We start from the raw sequence: 23,244 nt of genomic DNA on the forward strand, positions 1-23,244 counted from the left end.
CTTTCTTTTAAATATATTTTTATTGATTTCAGAGAGGAAAGAAGAGGGGGGGGGAGAGAGAAACATCAATGATGAGAGGGAATCATGGATCGGCTGCCTCCTGCATGCTGCCTACAGGGGATCGAGCCCACAACCTGGGCATGTGCCCTTGACCGGAATCAAACCTGGGACCCTTCAGTCCGCAGGCCAATGCTCTATCCACTGAGCCAAACCGGGTATGAAGAGAGAATTCTTAAGCTGTTCTGTGTTCTCTGAATAAGAAAGACTGAACCAGGAAGCCTGGAGAAGCTGCTGCAAATAGAAGTCTGCTGTCAACCCCGCCTTCCCGTCAGCAGCCCGGGCACACACGAGCCAGAACTTGTGTCTTCCCCGAGCCATTACTTGTCCTGAGTTTTGTATATTTTCACATCCACTTGTCACGCGTCTCGGCCTTTAATTTAAATCCTTTCGTTTCACAGCATCTCACTTTCTCTCTGAATTGACTTATCTGCCATTCAAGAGACTTAACTACCAATAAAAAAAAAAGAAAACTTGAATGAAACTGCATACAGTTGGTTTACTGTTGGATTTACAAGGGAGTTCATTTGACTTCATAATAAAGAATTCAATTTAGTTCATTAAATGGGACCCAACACTCCACTTAAAGGAGACTAAGGCATTCCAATTCACTTGTTTCTGAAGTTGGATGATTGATTTAAAAAAATATTTTTTTTTTACTGATTTTAGAGAGGAAGGGAGAGGGAGAGAGAGAAAAACATCCATGATGAGAGAGAATCGTTGACTGGCTGCCTCCTGCACACCCCCCACTGGGGATCGAGCCCACAGCCCGGGCATGTGTCCTGACTGGTAATCGAACCGTGACCTCTCAGTTCATAGGTCAACTCTCAACCAATGAGCCACGTCGGCCAGGCCTCACCCTTGTTTTATTGGTAGATGCCTTTCTGACAATCTGATTTTTGCCTGTCTGATTTACCACTCAGGCCTCCTCTGTTTTGTGTGTGTGTGTGTGTGTGTGTGTGTGTGTGTGTGTGTGTGTGTTTTAAGTAAACTACATACAGGGAAGCTTCTAATAGCAATTGGTGTGTCCAGGCCCATTATTGCAAATACAGGATTTTATGACAGGACCTAAGGGTGAGACCTCACCTCGAAAAAGCAGACTCCGCTGGCTTTCTCTGAGGCCTGTCGCCATGAGCATCCTCTCTCTGCCTCCTCCTCCCAGACCCACACACGGGGAGGACCTCTCACACTGTGTGGCTGGAGCGGTTGACGCCGCTCATTTTAATCAGCGCTGGCGTTTGCATTTCGATTCTCCGTGGCTTTGGGATGGTTTCAGAGAGGAGACGGGCTACGCGCTCCTTTTATCACACCGTTTTAGAACACGAAACCTCTTCCTCTTGCTGCTGATTATATAATTGGAGATGTATTCCATGGGAAACAAACCCCAAAGTACAGCCTTCGAAAGCCCGAGCTCACTAATGGGCTGGGAAGTGGAAATGTTAATGACAAGCTGGTGTCATACAAAGAATGGTCGCACCGGCTTCCCAGAGCTTGTTAGCAACAACTCCTCCTCCTCCTAAAGTCCTCCTGCCTCCCATCCACAGTAACTTCATTTTTATGAGACTTTGTTTTGTTTTGTTTTCCCTGACTTGTCTGGCCTTTCGTTGAATTTTTGTTCAAATTCCCTCTTTGCTGCCCTAGCTGGTGTGGCTCAATGGGTAGAGCGTGGGCCTGGGGACCGAAGGGTCCCAGGTTTGATTCTGGTCAAGTGCCCAGGTAGGGTCCCTAGGCATGGCCAGCAATCAGGTCCAATGGGGGCCTTCCGGCTGCCGGCTGGGGCCTTCCTTCGTTTCACGCTGCCCCTGGTGGTCAGCACCTGTCATAGCGAGTGACTGAACTCCAGGTCTCCCAGTCGAACTCCCAAGGGACACTTTGCATATTAGCCTTTTATATTATATAGACAGCCCTTCACCACTTCTTCTGTACCCAATAAATTCCTGCGTCTGACTTCTAAAAGATTTCTCAAACATTAATATGTTGTTGTTCATAAGTGGAAAATACTTTTTTCTTCCAATTACATTAGGAAAACTTCAACCTTTTTCAAAATATGTTTTGATGTAGCACAACAATTATTTTATCTTGGAAAAGAAGCATTCATCAAATACTTAACTATTAACCGTTGTAAATAAGAACGTTTAGGAATCTTCCCTCAGAGATAGTCTAACCTCTTTCCCTCCCAGTTTTATTTGCGATGGCTTTCTTTTGCAATATCCTTGGGCAACATGCACACAATGGACACCGAACCTTTGATTACTCATTTTATTTTCATATAAATTAACATCCTAAAAAATTGAAATAGAAACACTAAATACAGTATTGCACATAGCGATCTTTGTTAAATGCCCTATATTTTCATTGAAGAGTATTAATATACACATTGGAAGGAGGGAAGGAGACAGGAAGACTGCAAAACTACAACCAAAAAACCCCACTACGGTTTCTCTGCACTCAAACGACAAACTAAGGTGGGAGACCATACTTTACATAAATACAAACTTAGTTGCGAGTCAGAACGCTCTCTTTTTAAGTTGCTTTCCACAGTGGGTTTGCAATAGCCATAAATTCTCCTCTTTATCTACAGCCATAACCCCCAACAAATATCATTGAAATAATATTTTACAAGCCACACCTACTCATGTCAGACAAAACCATCACAACGCATCATAAGCTGACTCGAAGCACTCTCAGAAGAGTCATAGATTTATTCTTTTCCCTCCAACATAAAGTAAAATTCTTTCCTGGGCTCCTTCAAATGATGAATAATTGCATACTCATTTTTCAGCTTTGAATCACCTGCCATAACATACACAGATGGTCCCAGCGATGTTAAAATACTCCAACAGGTGTGTTGAATTAGCAAGTTCTAGGCAGATGCCAATCCAACAATTAGTCGCGTCTGATACTTTTATGAGCATCACTTATTTAAATTCCTCCAAAATATGGCGTCCTATTTTCTTTGTGAAAGGCCATGGCAAAGTGATAGAGAGGCACACCTTTCATTTTCTTTCTTTCTGCTACAGATTCGCTTTACGTAGGGTTTCCAAAGACGGTCTGATAAAAGCCCTCGATAGACAAAACACTGATTTCTGACTAAATGAAATGATTTATAAGAAAGGGGTTTCCTTCTGCTCTATTTTTTTTTTCATTTTCTTACCAGCAAAAATATGATCATCTTCTTTCACAAATATATATTTATGGAGAGCAACTCAAGGAGTTGGGAAAGCCTTCATGATTGATCGATCAACGGTCCTTAACTCTTAGGATAGAAAATACAGACGTGGATGTGAACTGATACAACTCACCAGAAATGACATTTCAACCATACACCCGCACGCGGTCATGTGGAGCACTGGTTGTCCGTAGAAAGGAGTCTTATTGTAGAAGGAATATCCTCAGAAAAGCAAATTTTAGGTTAATGTGTAGCATGTTCAGAATTAATGCAGATACTGCCTCCTCTAACATGCTGTCTCGGTCTATCCGTGTAACACCATAAGCTTTTACAAAAAGGGAAGGTGTCCCATTCTCCACGGGTCTGCTGCTTTTGCATGTTCAAAGGAACGTACAGTGAAACTCAACCATCAGTCAGCTGTCTAGAGAACACGGAGACGAGGCAAGGGGTCAAGAAGAAAATGATCGGAATGACGCCGTTCCCTTCCGGCCTTCGGGTCGGTGGAATGTTGTGTAAGTGGCTAGAGGGTGACCATCCTGTTTTCCTTTGTTCAGGTTTTCATGCTGATCTTTGCTTTCTGAAAAGAAACGCACCAGGTAAGAGTGATCGTTAGAAACAAGAAGTTTACAAATGTATGGAGTTTAGAGGAGCCCAAACAAGACCTTTTCGTTTGGACCAAATTCCCTGGGAAAGGTTAAAGGTCAACCAGCCCATACAGGGAAAAAAATATATAACTAGAATATGTTTCATCTTTTAGAATTTTCACCAAGACAGACCACTCAATAATTTTGAGTGGAAACCAAGATTTTAAAGTTTAGTTTCTAATTGATGGGAAAGAGCGCCAACCCAACTTTCTCATTCTCGGTTTTATGCACACATACACTAATTAGGAAAATTAAACTGGCTATATCACAGCATGTTGGGGTTAACTACTAAATAATTATTCCTTCTCATCCAATGCACTGTAAATTTGGACTTTAATCAAAATGACAGAAAAGAAAGTAAACTATCATATACTACCTGTCACTAGTGAAAAATGATTCTGATACAGAGAAACTGAATGGAAAATAGCTTTTATTTTTCTAATTTTTTGCATTTGCTTATTTATTTATTTAGGTAGCTAGCTAATTAATGATTGTGCTTAGCTAATCGTTCAAGACTCATTGTCTTGCTGTCCTGTCATTTTTACATTTATTTTTCAATGATAGTTGGCATTCAGTATTATTTTATATTAGTTGTGGGCACACAGCAGTGTTCAGACAATCATATAATTTACAAAGGGATACCCCTGATATTTCGAGTACCATACATACTTATTAAGTATTATTGACTACATTCCCTATTCTGTACTTTACACCCTGGGAAAATTTTGTATCTAACAATTTGTAATTCTTAATCCCTTCCCCCTTTTCATCCTGCTCCGACCCCCCCCCCCCCACACACACACCTCCTCCCATCTGGCAGCCTTCAATTTGTTCTCTGTAACTATGAGTCTGTTCCTGTTTTGTTTATTCATTTATTTTGTTCTTTAGATTCTACATAGAAGTGAAATCATATGGTATTTGTCTATCTCTGTCTGACTTATTTCACTTAGCACAATATCCTCTAGGCCCATCCATGTTGTCACAAATAGTAAGATTTCATTCTTTTCTATGGTCAAGTAATAGTCCATTGTATATGTGTACCACAGATTTTTTTTTTTTAATTCACTCATCTATTGGTGTGAAATTGGGTTGTTTCTATATCTTGGCTACTGTAAGTAATGCTGTAATGCACTTAGGGGTGTATATCTCTTTTAGTGTTTGGGATTTCGTTGGCTAGATACGCAGAACTGGAATTGCTGAGTCTTGAGGCAGTTCTATTTTTAATTTTTGAGGAATCTCCATACTGTTTTCCAACATGGCTGCACCAATTTGTAATCCCCGTCAACAATGCCAGAGGGTTGCCTTTTCTCCAGTCCTTTGTGTTTAATGATTTGTTGATGATAGCCATCCTGACAGGTGTAAGGTGGTACCTCATTGTGGTTTTGATTTGCATTACTCTGATGATTCTTGATACTGAGCATCTTTCCATATGTCTGTTGGCCATCTGTATGTCCTTTTTGGAATAATGTTTATTCAGGTCCTCTGCCCATTTTTTAAATTGGATTGTTTGTTTTGTTGGTGTTGAGTTGTATGAGTTCTTTATAAATTTTGTATATTAACCCCTTGTCAGATGTATCAATGGTGAATATTCTCTTCCATTCAGTAGGTTGCCTTTTCATTTTGTTGATGGTTTCTTTGCTGTGCAAAAACTTCGTAGCTTGATGTAGTCCCATTTGTTTATTTTTTCTTTTGTTTCCCTTCTCCAAGGAGATATATAAAAAAATATATATATTGCTACGAGAAACATCAGATATTTTATTGCCTATCTATTTTTTTCTAGAGTTTTTAGGGTTTCAAGTCTTACATTTAAGTATTTAATCCATTTTTAGTGTATTCTTGTATATGTTTCCATTTATATGTATGTTTTTCAATTTCTTCGATGATTTATAATTTTCTGAGTATTGGTCTTTTGTCTCCTCGGTTAAATTTATTCCTAGGCATTTTTCTTTTTGATGCAATTGAAAATGGGACTGCTTTCTTAATTTCCCTTTCTGATCATTCATGATTGATGTATAAAAATGCAACTGACTTATTAATATTATATCCTGCTACATTACTGAATTCATTTTTCATTCTAGTAAGTTTTTGGTGGAATCTTTAGGACTATTTATATGTAGTATCAGGTCATCTGCAAATAGTGACAATTTTACTTCTTTCCAAATTGGGTGCCTTTTATTTCTTTTTCTTCTCTGATTGCTGTGGCTAGGACTGCCAATACTATAGTGAATAAAAGCTGTGAAAGTGGACAACCCTGTCTTGTTCTTGATCTTAAGAAAAACATCTTTAGCTTTTCCCCATTGAGTATGTTAACTGTGGGTTTGTCATATATGGCCTTTATTATGTCGAGGTACGTTCCCACTTTACAGAGAGCTTTTATCATAAATGGATGCTGGATTTTGTCAAATGCTTTTTCTGCATCTTTTGATATGATTTCCCCCCTTCTTGTTGTTTACGTGGTATATCACATTAATTGATTTGTACCTATTTTACCAACCTTTCATCCCAGAGATAAAGCCCACTCGATCATGGTGTATGATCTTTTGAGTGTATTTGCTAGCATATTGTTGAAGATTTTTGCATCTGTGTTCATCAGGGATATATTGGCCTATAATTCTTTCATTGCAGTGTCTGCATCTGGGCTTGGAATTAGGATAACGCTGGCCTTGTAAAATGAGCTTGGAAGCCGTTCCTTCGCTTGAATTTTTTTGGAAGAGTTTGAGAAGGATAGGTGTTAATTCTTCTCTGAAAATTCACCTGTGAAGCCATCTGGTCCAGGACTTGTGAAGGGAAAACAGCCTGGCACTGAAGTCACAACTCGTAACTTTTTCTAAAGAGGGCTATTGAGTCCTATAAAAACTTGGGTTGTTTTAATATCTTTTCCATTTAGACTATGTTAGACCAATCCAGTTGAACATCTTCCCATTTTAAAACCTAACCCGACTTTTCATCTAAAAGAGCATCATTTACTTAGTCTGTGGCACCAAGTGCTAATCCCTTGCAACATTCGGCAAAACATTGACCGTGGCCACGAGGTCACGAGGGAAAACTCATCATCTGCACTAAGCCCTCCCCTCCCAGGATGCAAAACTTGGCATCTCATTTTGAAGAAAGAAGCGGGCAAAGAGGAAACTTAGAACAGCTTGTTCAACTCGGTTTCCTGACCGACAGCTGCGAAGCAGCCAACCGTGTAGAGACATTTATGGGGACAAACCAGGTGCGAGCCCTCTGGTCTTAGCAAAGAACCGCTCCGCACTTGGCTTTCCCCGTTATGTTTCAGATCCCAATGGCACTAATGCAATTCCAACAGCCACTCTGGGTTCAAATGCAGCCCTGGGCTGTGGTCATGTGTAATGAAGAGAGTGAAAGATCAACCCAACCCCCCCCCCCTCCCCTGCCATTCCCGCTGTATACACCCATATCCACATAGAGGCACTCAGTAGATTTATCTTACTTCCTAAGCTTGGATGCTGAACCCTGAGATGCTTCTTAGCATCTTGGGCCTAATCAAAGCCTCAGGAAAAGGGAGTTCTTTAAATTAGAAGCTCATTATTTATTCAAACTTGAGAGGAAAATCATTAAAATACTCCATGTTTGTATATATTGTCAACACGGTGTTTAAACGCCAAAGAAAAAATCACAGGTTAAAGAATAGAAAAGTGAGGTACTTACAATCCCGGAGTCGTGTCTTGGCTTTATCTTATAAAGTGATTTTCCCTTTTTCTGCCTACACACCTCTTCAGCTTCTTTTACTCTGGGTGGGGAGAAGACACGGGAATTTGTGAATTGGAACAAAGACCTACACAGATCACAGCAATTCACCTTACAGTTGGTGAGCAAGCATCAACTCATTAAGGATTTGAATTATTGGAGAAAAAAAATACACAGAAATGTCATCTGACATTTGATTTAAAAACGGAGAATGGCATGAACAGACTGTTGAACCTCAGAGGGAAGGCAGGGCAGGGTGGGTGGGAAGAGATCAACCAATGAACTTGTCTGCACATATGCATAGCTCATGGACACAGACAATGGGGTGGTGAGGGCCTGGGGGTGGAGAGGATGGGAGCGGGCTGGAAGAGGTTTATAGGGGGAAGGGGAGAGGAGGACCTATGTAATACTTTCAACAATAAAGATTTTAAAAATAAAAACATAAGGATGCAGAATGGAATCATATACAAAAAGATGAATATTTTTATGTACACATTTCATCCTCTATTAAAAGAGCCTTTTATACAAGAAAGTATATAAAAATGATATATATACAAGACAGCAAAGAAAAAGTCCTCATTTTTCAGGTGAGCATACTCAGATTGGCTCTCTTACATGAATAGGACAGACACTATACCATAAACCCAGAAGCACTACAATAACTAAACTAACAGCATCACATAAAAACTCAAAAGCTTCCTTAAAATGACTTCAGAGTCACTTTCCACATCACATTCAGACACATGCATGAAAGTCCATGGCACTGAATACCTGGGTGGTTTTTAAAAAGTGGAATTTCATCAGGCATGGGAACCGATCATTTAATTGAAAACAGAAAATGGAGAGTGAGCAATAATGACATTTTCATACCACGAGGATGTCTTTTTAAACGCACACGCCAAGGAAAACAGTAATGCATTTGCCAGAGGTAGAGTTAAAAGAGGATGTTATTTGGAGATTAAGTTCTGGCTTTGCTAGGGACATTGGGCAATGTCTTGATATTCTGATGCCGTTGACCTTGTATTCCCTCAAACAGCAGAAGGGATCAATGATATATCACAGCATTACTATTATTACTACACAGAGCTGTTGCAAAGATTAAAAAGAAAATTATTTTAAATTTCTTTCTAAAAACTTAAAATACTATAAACAGCTACGCAGGTTTTCTTCAAAGGCACCGTAGGACACCTACAAACTAGAATCCTATTAATATAATCCTATTAATATAAAGGGGTACCAGAGGAAGGAAAATGACCTATCAGATTAATGGTATTTTGTTATTATGGTTTACTGAGGGAATGAAAAAAATCGAAGTATTTCTGAAGAAAGTAAAAAGGCCATGGCATTTTAATAAAAGACTCTGTGTGTACGTCTGGAAGGCTATTTTGTCAAAGAAATGAATTATAAATATATTTCTCCAGTCCTGTGGCAGAAGACTAATGAGAGAATTCATTTCCAAGGGAGCGGGGTGAACCTCTGGTCTTATACAGCTGAATGGAACAAATCAATACAGGAGTCACAGGCTGATGCCAGACTTTACCTGAAGGTGTGACCAATGAAAGTAACTCCTTCAGGACATAAAATGCCTGTGGGGTTGATAGTGTTCGCAATTCCAGAAAATGATGACACGCTCCGTTGTTAACACTTTTCGGACTTTCCACCCAGGCCATAAACGGCCTTTAATCCTTTCTCCAAACATTTGAAGACAAAAATATGTTCTTTAGAACAAGCCGAGGATTGCAGAATCCCCATCCTCCTCTAAAGCCACGATCGGTAAATTCAAAATGAAGTATTTGGACAGGGAATTAAGGAAACTTCTTTCGTAGCCAAAATCCAGCATATGCCCTCTTAAATTTGCTTGGAGGACTTTATAGCAGTTGGGGGCATTTCTAAAAATGGCCGTCACAAGCATGTAGCTCACCAAAGCCTCTTCATTTTCTCTCTGTCTTATTTATCTTGTTCTCAAAACACATTTTTTGGAAGGATCACAGGAAGCCGCGTCTAATACGCACATATTTAATTTTACACAAAAACCAATCCGGCCATGCCTCACGACAAAGAATGTGCGTCAACGAACCCTCCCAAGACCATTGAGCTCATCCATTTATTTGACAATCATTTATAGAGGAGCAACTGCAGGTCAGGCGCTGGGATGGGCTCGGTTTTATAAGGACAATTAAACTCAAGGTCTAACAGGAGAGAGACACACGTAAGCAAGGGGAGCGCATGGACCGGCTGCCTCCTGCACGCCCCCCACTGGGGATCGAGCCCGCAACCCGGGCCTGTGCCCTGATGGGGAATCGAACCGTGACCTCCTGGTTCATAGGTCGACGCTCAACCACGGAGCCAGGCCGGCTGAGCTAACCAGTCTTTTAATTCTTTTCTTTTCAGAGAACTGAGTTTTCCAGCTATCTTCCTGGAGATGCTTTCTTAATCTCTTTTCTTAATTATGAAACTTCCCCTCTAATGTTATTTTTCCTCCCAGGGCTCTAATCTGGACTCTGATCTTGACCGTGATTTCATCGGAAATCTCCACTTCACAATTCCAACTACCCTTTCTACGCTGGAGACTTCAGACCCGCACCTCCAGCTCTGGCCTCCCCAGGCCCACGCTCCAAATCCTGGTTGACAGTATTCTCCTCTCTCTCACCTCTAAGCACATAACCAGTCACGCTCTGAGCAATTCTTCTCCCTCTTCACCACCCCCTCATGCATATGCAAATAGTCAACAAATTCTGTTATTCGTTATTCTTTAATGATTTTAAAATCTGCCCCAATATCTCTAATTCTATTGAATTATTTTTTGTTTCTGTTAATCTTCACCCGCAGATATTTTTTTCCCCATTGATTTTTAAAGAGAGTGGAAAGGAAGGGGAGAGACACAGAGAGAGAACCATGGATGTGAGAGAGACACATGGATCGGCTGCCTCCTGCACGCCCCCTACAGGGGATCCAGCCTGCAACCCGGGCATGTGCCCCGACCAGGAATCAAACCGTGACCTCCTGGTTCATAGGTTGACACTCAACTACTGAGCCACTCTGGCTGGGCTAAGACTAAATCTTGTAAAACTCTGAACATATAAATGATGGCAGTTTAAAATAATTTTTGAAAAGAAACTATTTAGGAAAACTGGCCACATGATTTATCAAATGCTGGGGAACAGCACTATAACTGGACACATTTTGAACTCTTTTCAAGGAAAAGTAGTAATGGAAACACAATGGGCTTTAGAATTCATCTTTGAAAAAGGAAAGCACGTAAGGCTGTCCAGAGAAAACACAACTACCACCACATTCTCTTGCTTCTAACTTCTAGGAGGAATTCTTTTTCAAAATAAGAAATGTGAACTACCGTTAGTACAAATCTAACAATCCAGAAGACAGAAATTTCTCCAGTGGTCTTCTAGAAAAAAAAAAAAATCCTCCATATAAAAACAGATTAATTTTTAAACTTGAACTTAGTGAAGACATTTCTGAGGACATTTCTAAAAACTCTAGGACAGTCAGCATATTTCCTCAATTATCTCAAACTAGAGGCCCGGTGCACAAAATTCGTGCAAGGAACTTGGCCCTCGTAGCCCTGGCTTCGTCTGGAAGGTCGTTCGGCTGTCCGGTCTAATTACCATATTACGCTTTAATTATTATAGATTGCAATGGTCTCAACTGAACAGCAGTGGGCAAGGGGCTCCCCTCAGACAAGTGCTGGGAATACCAACAACTCCGTGCTGGTGAAGGAGGGAAATCAATTCGCTTCTGGGATCAGATGAGTAAACAGCAGAGTTCACATCCCATTGTGTAAATAAGGGGTCTGAATTATATTCTGTCAAACCAGGAGTAGCCTTCGTCCATGATCTCCCACAGGAACTTAACATGGTATCCGGAAATGTGGACAAATCTAGAACGTTCCAGTTAGGACTTTTTAAAATGCTTAAAAAATTGGTTCTCAACCTTCCTAATGCCGCAACCCTTTAATACAGTTCCTCATGTTGTGGTGACCCCCAACCATAAAATTATTGTCGTTGCTACTTCATCACTGTCATTTTGCTACTGTTATGAATCGTCATGGAAATATCTGATCTGCAGGATGTATTTTCATTGCTCGCGACCCACAGGTTGAGAACCGCTGGCTTAGATGATAATCATTTAATAGTCATTTGAATAGATGTTCCTACACATATTAGAAATTTTAAGCTTCTGATCACATTTTTCATCGCTAATTTGAAATCTCTGATTTAGAAAAAAATAAAGGCTTGTTTTTTCCTCCTGGATCACGTCATAGGGACAATTTTTATTCTCTATTAGATGTGGATTTACATGGAATTCACAAAAGTAGGTCAACTGAATTGTCTTTTTTTTCAAGTCCTGTAAGAATGACCATGTTCTTTCTGTATATACTGAGGATTTTTAGATTTCCTCCACAAAACAGTGAAATGACACTCCCCTGTCACACAAACTGTCATACGTGATGGCCAAAGCTATGACCAAATCCCATTTGACAACAAACATCATCTTTTATTACGAGAAAGTGGGGTTGGTTACTACAACGGACATTTTTCATGCAGACATCCTTTTCTATTTACCTTTCCTAAACTGTACCTTCACTCTCGGCCCCTGTGTTAAGGTATTTCCTGCATCTCAGTGATTTTTAATTTGCAAATGGCTCAGAGAGTTTTTGATTAGACTCAGTGAGAGATCAAATTAAGTTTTCCTGGTCCTTACACGTGGTGTAGGCTTGGCTACTTCTCCAGCCAGGACAATATGTACGAGTAGCTTAAATCCTGTTTTCATAAAAGACTTTCTTTGGTGGGGAATTCTAGTTTGGAGAGAGTTTATCACATTTCCTCCTTGTAAGACTCATAAAAGGGTACAACAAAGCTACTTGTATCATAATGGCGCAGAATTATGCAAGAGGAAGAACGGCTTAATGAAGGAGTGAGATGTGGGAGATACGAGGCAGAAATGGGATCAAGGAAACACAGGCATTAAGGGAGAACAAGGGTCACAATGTTTCGTCCGCTGGATGATGCCTCACTGGCCAAAGACATGCTGTTTATCCCACCATCAAAAAAATTCCGGAACCCACTTTCCCTCCGGCCAGAGCTTTTCTCTGTGACCCTGTCCTAAGTATGAACTCCTCAACAAAGTTGCCTATAACCCTGGCTGGTTTGGCTCAGTGGATGGAGCGTCGGCCTGCAGACGGAAGGGTCCCGGGTTCAGTTCTGGTCAAGGGCACATGCCCGGGCTGCCAGCTTAATCCCCAGTAGGGGGCGTGCAAGAGGCAGTGGATTAATGATTCTCATCATGGATGTTTCTATCCCTCTCTCCCTCTCCCTTCCTCTCTGAAATCAATAAAAATTTTACTTAAAAAGAAAAAAGTTGCCTGTCATCACCATCCCCACATCCTCTACTCCCATCCAATCCAATCCAGCGTTTGTCTCTCACCACTTGAGAGAGACGACTCTTGCGGATGTCACCAATTCCTCCACGTTCCCCAACGCAAAGGTCAACGTTCATCCCCATCTTCCCCAGAGGGGCGTGAGCAGCGTTTCAATCGGTTCTCTCTCTCGTCCCTCCTGCCTGCAGCCCTTTCTTCACCTGGCCCACCAGGCTACCCAGTCTGGCCCCAACATCCCCTCTCGACACTCCTCCTCTCTCGTCCTCTCTCCTCTTGCTCACTCTGTTCCAACCACTCTGACCTCCGCCCAAACACTCCTTCCTCCGGCTTTGCACTTGCTGCTCCTTGTCTGGAATATTCCATCATTAGATAGATACCCATTGGTTTACCCCCTCACTTCCTTTAAATCCCTGCTGTACCCACTTCTCAGAGATATGCTGCCTGGCTACCTTATGTACAACACCCTCAACCCCCTTCAACTCTCTTCCCTTTGCCCTACTTTATTTGCCCATATCAGCACCCCATGTATATTTGTTGGTAACTTATTGATTAATTGATAATTTATTGATAGTCTACTGTAAGTTGTAGAGGGCAGGGGTTTGGTTTTGTTCACAATCCCCGTGCCTGCTATATAGTAGCTGCGTAATAAATACTTGTTGAATGACCTCAGGAAAGCACATGGAGAACTCCTAAGTTCACAGTGGGAAATGCAGGTGTGGTATTCAGGGTTAAAAGAGAGTGGAAGGGGCCTGGGAAGGAATGGTTGTACATAAAAAGGAAAGGTTACATGAAAGCATTCTTGATTTTCCATTCCCCTCGGGTGCCCCAGGATCTGTCTCAACACATCCATCCCTTAGAAACATCTACCATAGATTGGGGACAACTGGTTTTTAAACAGTCCAGCCTTGAAAATTTCTCCCAGAGCAAGAAAGGTGAAGGGTATGGCCTTGATGATACTGGAAGTGTCTGAAGATCCATGACATGGACAAGGATTGGTTTTACTTGTGTGGTTCTAGAGAGAGTAGAATTAGGGACAGTGAGTATAGGGTCCGGTCAGCCAGATATCCATTCATTCTATAAGCCTTTACCCCAAACTTCTGGGCCAGATGGATTCCAGAAATCAGAACTTTTCTAATTCTGTGGGTTATATAAGACCACAAACGGGAGTGGCCCAGCGTGGAGTAATCAAACACATTACTAATTACGTAGGAAACATGAGCACTACACTAAGTGGATCAGTAGAGACTATAGACGGCCTCCTGTGAGTGCAGGTCGCCACAAAATTCTGAAAAACATTTGGTTTCAGAGGGTTTAGGACCACCGAACTATAGACAAGTGGTTATGGCTCTGGACCATAAAATTCTAAATAAAACTGTATCGACTGTAATAACTGTCCCCAAGTTTGCGAGCTCCACTGAACTCTCAGGCTAGAGAATTCATGAAACTCCTCAGGTAGAAAGTAGGAAGTGGCCACTAACAATTAGGAATTTGGATGTGAACACTTACGTGTTAGGTTTTCTTTGATCAGCATCGTTAGGGAACTTGTTTTCAATAACGGCTCATGAATAGCAAGACATATACTTGATGGAAATCAGGACTTTCTTTCGCTTTTCACTCTGATCCACAGCTTTCTGATGGTCGTGTGCTCACCTCTCAGAAGCTAAGAGGGTGTGCATGGTCCCTGATTCTCTTCCGAGTGTTTGGGACACAGCAATAGATCACAGTCAGTGGTCAAGTGGCTGCGAGTCCCTTTCTTTTCCTTTATTAATAATAAGCTTTCTTCATAATCCCATCACTTGCACTTACCTCTATATGTCTGTTTTCCTGAACGATTACATGTGATTGGGAATATCTCTCCATTCACCCATCATCAATCCATCCGTCCATCCATCTATGATATTAAAAAAATGCTTTTCCACCTTTTTCTCTAACTTGTCATCCATACTCTCTAGCCTCTAGTTCTTGCTATTGTTCTCTATGCTCTAGTTCGTTTATTTTGCCTTTATAACATAAAAACATTAGAAAAATCAGAGGCTGTAGGAAGTCAACCCATGTACAAGCTCTGCAGAATTAAGAGTGCTTCAGCTCTAAAACAACACAGGACTCTCAGCACACATTAACACCCACGTCTAGACGGACTTTTACAGTGAAAGCTTCCGAGTTATCTGGGAGCATCTTAACTTCTCTTAACTGATGCATACTTTTTCCAACCATTTCTCATCTCATTTACCTCCCCCACAGCCTTAGAACACTTTAAAGCGGCCAAATGGAATTTCACCAAACTTTCCAAAAATGTTCACCCCCAGGCCATAGGAATTTGAACCAAAGAGGTTAATTTTTAAAAATAATTCCATCATAAAATTAGGATCTACTGTAAATATGCTTTTATTTCTGATGTGCTTTATTTTTTTTTTTTTGTAAAATGTGGCTTATGTAAATTTATGATGATAAGTACAATATTTTAAAGATGAGATTCTCACATACAAACGTCTACTTCTAGCTATTTTAAATTCTAAATGCATGTCTTCGATTCTGACACCAATTCCCAAGTGTGTTTTTCCCCACACCACCAAGCCATTAACCCAACTCTGACACCATCCCCCAGGAGCTAGCGTCAGACCCCACAGGTTAAGGACTCCGTCCCCCAAGACTGCCCCCCCCTCCACTTCAGATGCCAAGTGCAGTCCAGGTTGCCACCTGTGCTTCTGGTCAACCAGCTAGAAATAAGAGGTTCTAATAACACCCTCCTTCAGTGCGATTGCTTTGCCAGAATGGCTCACAGAACTCTAACACTTTACTTCCTAGATCACTGGTTTATTATAAAAGGATATTGCTTAGGAATGCCTGATGGAAGACATGCACAGGGCAAGGTAGGTGGGAAGGGGTATGGAGAGTCCATGCTCTCTGCGTGCACTACTCTCCCCGAATCCCCATGTGCCCTCCAATCTGGAAGCTCCCTGAATCCCAGTTTTTGGGGTTTTACGGGGACTTCTTTACATGGGCATGAGTGACTACATCATGGGTCACTGGTAATTAGTTCAGCATCCCCCCTCCCCTTTTGCGCCCACCAAGTCAACGCAATGGAACTGGAAGTCCAATCCTCTCATCACAGGGTTGGTTCTACTGGCCATCCTTAGATACCTAGAGGCATTCTGAAGTCATCTCATTGAGTCAAGCAAAGACACCTCTATTGCTCTTTCCACTTAGGAAATTCCAAGGGTTTTAGGAGCTCCACGCAGGAATGAGATTGAAGACCAAATGTGTAGTTCCTCATTGTAAACCACACTATCACAAGGCTTATATCATATGAGAATTCAATATATCATTTTGAGAAAGAGCAAAATGTCTATCAAACTTAACCTAAGTTTAGGTTTTATCATTTTCCAAAGTGATGGTAAATCCACCTTAGATGTCCATATTATTTTAAAAAAAAAGAAAATATTAGTAGGGCTTAAATATAAAATACTAATTCATTAATCTGACTATATTAGTCATATTATAGACCATTTTGTTTATTTAAAAAAACATCGCCCTTATATCCGGTCTCATTATTGGGTTCTGCTACAAGTTACTGCTACACAAGCTTAGGATGAACTCTAGAATCAAGCCGACTTCCTTCTGCTGCCCCAGTACTCCTAATGTGGTGGAGACCAAGGTCATCTCTGGGTTGATGAACTCAGGGGACCAGGGCCCCCTCAGGGAGGAAGCAGGCAGCCCTCTCTCAGGCTGAAGGCTGCCCTTGCCTCCAGGGCCCACTTCCAATCAGCTCATCTCCCAGCTCCTCTCCGGAACCACTCCAGGGGCAGAAGAACACCATGACGCCCATGACGGGACGGTAGTGAGTTCATGACCCTGGGTTGATTGTGCTCAAAGCAAAAACAGTTACAGTCTCCACCGGCACAGCCAAACTTCTGTCCTCATCGAGGACATGATTCTCAAAATTAGTAGGGATTTCCTTTTTAAAAGCCAGGAAACTTGGATCTGCCTAATTCTCCAAGGGACAGGGCAAGCCTACTTCCTGAGTGTGCACCGGCAGCAGCTCACCTCCATTCCCCTCTGAGCCTGAGGTTCTCACATGCCCGGGGTTGGTTAATTCCATACGACTGGATGGGAGGCATGGCTCCTGCTATGACAGGAGGACCACAAAGCCCTCTTGCCAACTCAGAAGTGGCGCCTTTCAGCATGACCCTCCCTCTGTGCGACACCGCCATCCGGACAGGACTTTCTATAGCTCAGCATCAAGTTTTCAATCATTCGAGGAAGGACTCTGAGAGATCAATGAGCTGTGGAGACATGTTGGCCAGGCGCTCTTTCTCTGATCTGGATATAGAGTGTGACACGCAGGTGCCAGCCCAACTTCGATCCCTACAGGAAGGGGCACACTGGGTGATCAATGGGAAGTGGAAGACAGCCAGGCCCACGCGGGACAAGACAGAGACAAGGCTGATGTGATGGATTATTTAGAGACTGTTCAACATGACTCGGCAAGATGAAAGGACAGGTGACGTTGATGAAATAAAGCTTTCAAATTCAGAAAGACACTCAGGGTATCAGGGAGCCTAAGGGTTTCGCGACAGTCTCTGACTCAGGAAACCAAAGCAAAATAAATCAAAATGGAATGAAGTTAAATAACATAAAAATGCCCAGAGTCTTCATAGAAGATAACATTCAAAAAGAAAGAGCAGACAGACCTCTGGTGTATCTACATATTAATAATGTTAGAGCTATAACTAGAAAGCCCTAATTGCAAAACAATGTCTTACATCATTTTAGGGAATTATATTAGGCATAATGGGATTTTCTTTTTTGGCTCTGCAATGTCTTTTTACTTTTTTTTAAAAAAACTGCAAAATCATAGCTCATAAAACTCTAAGAGCATTAGAATTGGAAGTGATTTTATAGTAGACATATGAGAGATATTATGTACATAATATTTAAATGATGATGACGACAATGATAATAACTTAAAGGTCATTTTATTTTATTTATTTTATAATGGATTTTTATTGATTTCAGAGAGAAAAGGAGAGGGATAGAGAGATAGAAGCATCAATAATGAGAGAGAATCTTTGATTGGCTGCCTCCTGCACACCCCACACTAAGAATCAAGTCCACAACCTGGGCATGTGACCTGACCTGGAATTGAACCATGACCTCCTGGTTCATAGGTCAATGCTCAATCGCTTAGCCACACCGGCCGGGCTAAAGATCCTTTTAAGGAGAAACAAATTGTAAGCAGTAGTTTTCCACATAAACCAAAGAACCCAAGCTACGAGATACTAATTTTCCCTGATGGTGGTCCATTCTTGGCTGCCTCTACACACCCCCACCCTCCACTACACATACATACTCAGCACATGCTCTCACAAGTTGATTCCTTTTAAAATTGAGTTTGATGCCTTATCACATTCGCTTTTAAATCTTAACCAGACTTCAGGGGGCAAAACCAAGTGAGCTAATTGTTCTTTGTCAAATACAATGACTACCAACATGTCTCAGTCAAATGTTCGCCATTACCTGGGATCCCAATTTTTGTTTTCAAGAAGAAATATTTCTTTTTTAAAATACATGTTTTTATTGATTTCAGAGAGGAAGGAAGAGGGAGAGAGAGGAGGAGACATCCATGATGAGAGAGAATCATGGATCGGCTGCCTCCTGCACGCTCCGGACGGGGGATCGAGCCCACAACCTGGGCATGTGCTCTTGACCAGAATCAAACCTGGGACCCTTCAGTCCACAGGTGGATGCTCTACCCACTGAGCAACACTGTCCAGGGCCCAAATTTTTAAGCGTGGAAAAAACATTTTCCATTTCTCTAAAGCTTCACTCTCACTAGTGGGAGCAGGGATGCCGTCTGGGAGTGGAGCCTCGAAGCAGAGCAGTGCCTCCGGCAATCCTTCACTTCGGTGACCAACAAATACATCGTCACATGATCATAACCCTTCTTCCTTTCTCCCCATTCTTCAGATGTATCGCTGATTGCTTTGAAAGCGGTCATTTTCTTCTACACTGACAACAACGGGCTTCAATCTAAATAGACAGCTCCCTTGATGACAAATTTGGAAACGGAAATGTTAACATGACAAGAGATGCTCTCCAATTTAATGCCTCACCTTTGAAGGCCCAGCATTCAAACTCTTTCCCCCTAATTACCGATTTCAGTCAGGCTGAAACCAGACTTGATTGCCATATGTTTGTGCAATTAAGTAGAGGAGCAGTTCTGCTTTCTCCAGGCTCATCAAAGACTACCTGTCTCAATGTCGAATAAACCAGCAGATTAAGTTAGACATCGCTTTAAACATAACCCGTAGCAATGTCACAATTGATCTATTAAATGCATCCTTAGAATGTAAGTTTTCTAAAGATGCAAAGCGAAGTCACTGTCCATGCAAGGATGTTGGAAAGTATACTACGTGGTTTTGATATTAGTGTTTGGTTTATGGTATAGATTATGTTCCCTTTTCATTCTCCTACCAGGTCCAGCTATTTTGGGATGTTGTCCTGGGAGAACTAGATTTCTTTCTTGAATTAATGTTTAGCATGCCTCCATGGAATTGCATAATCGTAGTGACAGAGACTTTAGTTGAATGCTTAAGAGGAGAAGTTTCCCTTCATTCCTGAAAAGCTCTGCCTTAGGAAATGTGATATAACTCTATAAGAATCTTGAAAGCTTTAAAAAAAATAATGATCATGGCCCAGCCGGTGTGGCTCAGTGGTTGAGTGTCAACCTATCAACCAGGAGGTCATGGTTCGATCCCTACTAGGGGGCGTGCAGGAGGCAACCCATCCATGATTCTCTCTCATCATTGATGTTTCTCTCTCTCTCCCTCTCCTTTCCTCTCTGAAATCAATACAAATCTATTTATGTATACAAATCAATACAAAACACTGATCATGTGTTTCTTGGTGACATCTGGAAGAAATTTTTTAACAAAGAGTGAAATTTTGACATTATCCCATGAATCGAGCACAAATAAAACAAAACCAACTCTTCTTACCTTTAGTCTTTACTATCGGTCTCTCGACCTCAGTGAGTTGGTCATCTCAGCAGGGTTGCTCAACTCCTACACAGTCTGCTTTAGTGTTGTTTCCTCGCCACAGAAGTTGTTTTACCAGACAGGTGTCCTGGCAAACCACCACCCTAATCATCCTCCGTAGTGTCCCAGCCACTATGCTGACACTTTGACTCAAACTCTACGTTTTGCCAAATCTCCGCACCTCTTAGACTTGCTGGCCCGGGTGGAGGGCCATTTAATTTTTCATTCAGGCTATGAACGTTGCCAATCCTAGCGGTGTCACACCTAATAAAACACCAGTTTGAAAATGCCATCGTGCCCAAGAAACACACACACACACACACACACACACACACACACACACAACACCTACCTCTCTTGTAGAATAAGTTTGTTCTCCTTCTTCCAAAAGTCTTTAAAGTCAGAGCTGAATTCATGCCAGATACTGAAAAAGACATTCGGGGACACCTCCTTCTCTCCAAGTTTTGGTTTCATGAAGAAATAGGCTGTGGTCTCTAAAAACCTGTCAAGGCAGATACACACACAGAGCATAAGCGCTATGATTACTTTCCAATACGGGCTGTTCTTTTCCTGTCCAAAGGCTGATTTCATTCATGCGCAGTCATTATGACCAAGAGGACACAAGCTCTCCAGGCCCCAACAGGAGTTCTCTTACGGGTCCATGTTAGAGTTTTGGACGCAGACGGGAGCAACTGACAAGAACCTTCCATACACTGAGAACTCTCCCTGGTCCAATTCTATTGTCCAAATGAATCACGATGTGTCCAACCTATTTCAGAAGTGAGCCTGTGGTCTAGTTGAGACGTTTTGGGAGTGGTGGGGTACACTTTCTTTCTACCCTCTGCCAGGGGTGGGGAACCTCTATTTTGCCAAGGGCCATTGGAGGTTTATAACATCATTCAAGGGCCATACAAAATGAGCAACCTGCTATATTTGGTCAAACATTTAATTAGTAAATCAAATGTTTGCCAGGGCCAGCCCAAGTGATTTTGCGGGCCTTACATGGCCTGTGGGCCGGACATTCCCCACCCCTGCATCTAAACAAATGAAGTATCAGTCATTTTTGTCCCCAAACTAATATATGTATTATATACTATTTGGCTTCTATGCTATTTGGCTCCCTGTATTGTTGGGGGAGGCGGGAAAAGCAAGAGTCCCAGGAGATGCTGACAAACTCTCCCATCAGTGAGTGGGACCCATCCGTGAGGGACAACAGACTAACTGTCTTCAGAAGGGGCCACTCAGTGGCTCTTCACAGAACAACCACATGAATCCTAGAGGAGTTTCAAAAGGGTTATTTGACATATGGGAAGGGGCACTGGGTAGAAGTATAGATGAAGCCAATGGATAACTGTTGAAGTTGGATGAGGTGTACACGGTGGATCTTTGCACATTCTGTGTGCCTTTGCACACGTTTTAAATTTCTCATAATAAAGAATTTGTTAAATTACAAATGCACACACACACATAAGGTTAGCACAAAAAAGTAATGGCTATAAGCATCTTTTAAAATGGCATTCTAAAAATATTTTTAAAAGGCTAGACTATTGCTCAAAAGAACTCCATTGGATATTGTTTGTGACCACAAGTTATGTTCTGCAGATAATGAAAATAAGTTTTGATTTTTTTATTTCCTTATTTGAAAAGCGGACATACAACAAAATGAGAATCCTAGTCTCTTAAGCTCCTCATCTGTTTTTAAGGCAGCCTTTGTTTGGGAACTGTACACATAAAGAATGACTCAAAACTTGGTTTTTATTACAGCCAAGAGAGGTCCCAGTAATTATCCTAAAATAGCATTTTCTTGCCACAAGTGATGATCTGTATGGAGAAGCATGTTCTCTGCAAATGAAATATTTTTAAAATATTGTATTGCCTGTTATTACTATCAATTACTTCCCATCTGTGAACAGGATGTAGCCTTGGTCAAGCACTAGAGAGAACCTTGAATTTCAGCCCGCCATTCTGCGGGCACCTACTCTGCAGGAATGGCAGATGAGGGCACTCCTACTTTCATTTAGTTCCATTTAGTTCATGAGCAGGTTTGCCAGGCACCACAAATGGCAGGGCGAAGATAGAGAAAAATTCAACCCTGAGAATATCCCGCTAAGCCAAATAAGTCAGACAGAAAAAAATTCAACCCTGAGAATATCCCGCTAAGCCAAATAAGTCAGACAGAAAAAGTTAAGAACCATATGATTTCACTCATATATAGGGTATACAACTGAAAGCAACAAATGAACATGAAATACAAACAAAAATTCACAGATACAGACAACAGCATGGTGGTTACCAAAGAGAAGGGGGTGGGGTGGGGTGGGGTACTAAAGGGTAAACGGGGCCAATTATATGGTGAGAGAAGAAGATTTGGCTCTAGGTGGTAGGCACACAATGCAATATATAGATGACATATCATAGAAATGTACTCTTGAAACCCATATAATCTTATTAATCCATGTCACCCAATGAATTTAATTTAAAAGGAACACACAGAAAAATGCAAATGCTATTCAATTACTTCCTTGAAGAGCATTTCTATTAGATTAACAAATACTCGCACAAGAGTCAAGGCACTGAACGAAGCAATTCGCCATGCTATGCCTCAGTTTACAGGCTTTTAGGCACTGACTGCTGCTCTGAGAACTGAATCACCATAAGAATAACCACTCTGCTCTCAAGCATCGACTTCAAGAATGGTAAACTCTCCCGGCTGGTGTGGCTCAGTGGCTGAGCACTGACCTATGAACCAGGAGGTCATGGTTGAATCCCTGGTCAGGGCACCTGGGTTGTGGGCGGGACCCCCAGTGGGGGGAGGGAGGCATGAAGGAGGCAGCTGATCAATGATTCTCTCTCATCACTGATATTTCTCTCTCCTCCCTCCCTCCCTCTCTGAAATCAATAAAAAAAAAATATATTTTTTAAAAAAGAATGTAAACTCTTCCACGACAATGTTCAAATATGTATACTTCAACAACCTGAAAGCATTGGATATTGTTTTTTACTACAAGTTATGAAACAACACAAGAGAAGACATATATGGATGTGTGGCAGGTTGCTCCAGAAATGATCCTGGTTTCAGAAAAAAAGAATGTACCCACTAAAGCAATCTGAGGTGAGTAACCTAAAGAAGGTCTAATCTCCAGAAGCATCTGTATTATTACTTTACTTTTTATTGACTGACGTCAAAGAGACTTTCCACTCCAAGTGGAGTAATAATACCTTACCATCTTCACC

The 23,244-nt window shown here is 41.5% G+C and overlaps 1 protein-coding gene across 1 annotated transcript in view; it reads right to left on the minus strand.

Moving 5' to 3' along the window:
- Positions 1-2,302: 2,302 nt before the first annotated feature.
- The window catches only part of FMN2 (formin 2), a 126,799-nt gene continuing 105,857 nt past the window's right edge, over positions 2,303-23,244 (minus strand). Inside the window, exons 16-18 of the mRNA XM_059677745.1 lie at positions 20,363-20,512; positions 7,540-7,621; positions 2,303-3,803 (exon numbers count right to left, since the gene is read on the minus strand). Coding sequence (XP_059533728.1) covers positions 3,777-3,803; positions 7,540-7,621; positions 20,363-20,512 — 259 coding nt within the window. The 3' untranslated portion in view covers positions 2,303-3,776. The remainder of the gene's footprint in view (positions 3,804-7,539; positions 7,622-20,362; positions 20,513-23,244) is intronic.

This window comes from Myotis daubentonii, chromosome 20 (genome assembly GCF_963259705.1).
Source record: "Myotis daubentonii chromosome 20, mMyoDau2.1, whole genome shotgun sequence".
Taxonomy (NCBI): Eukaryota; Metazoa; Chordata; class Mammalia; order Chiroptera; family Vespertilionidae; genus Myotis; species Myotis daubentonii.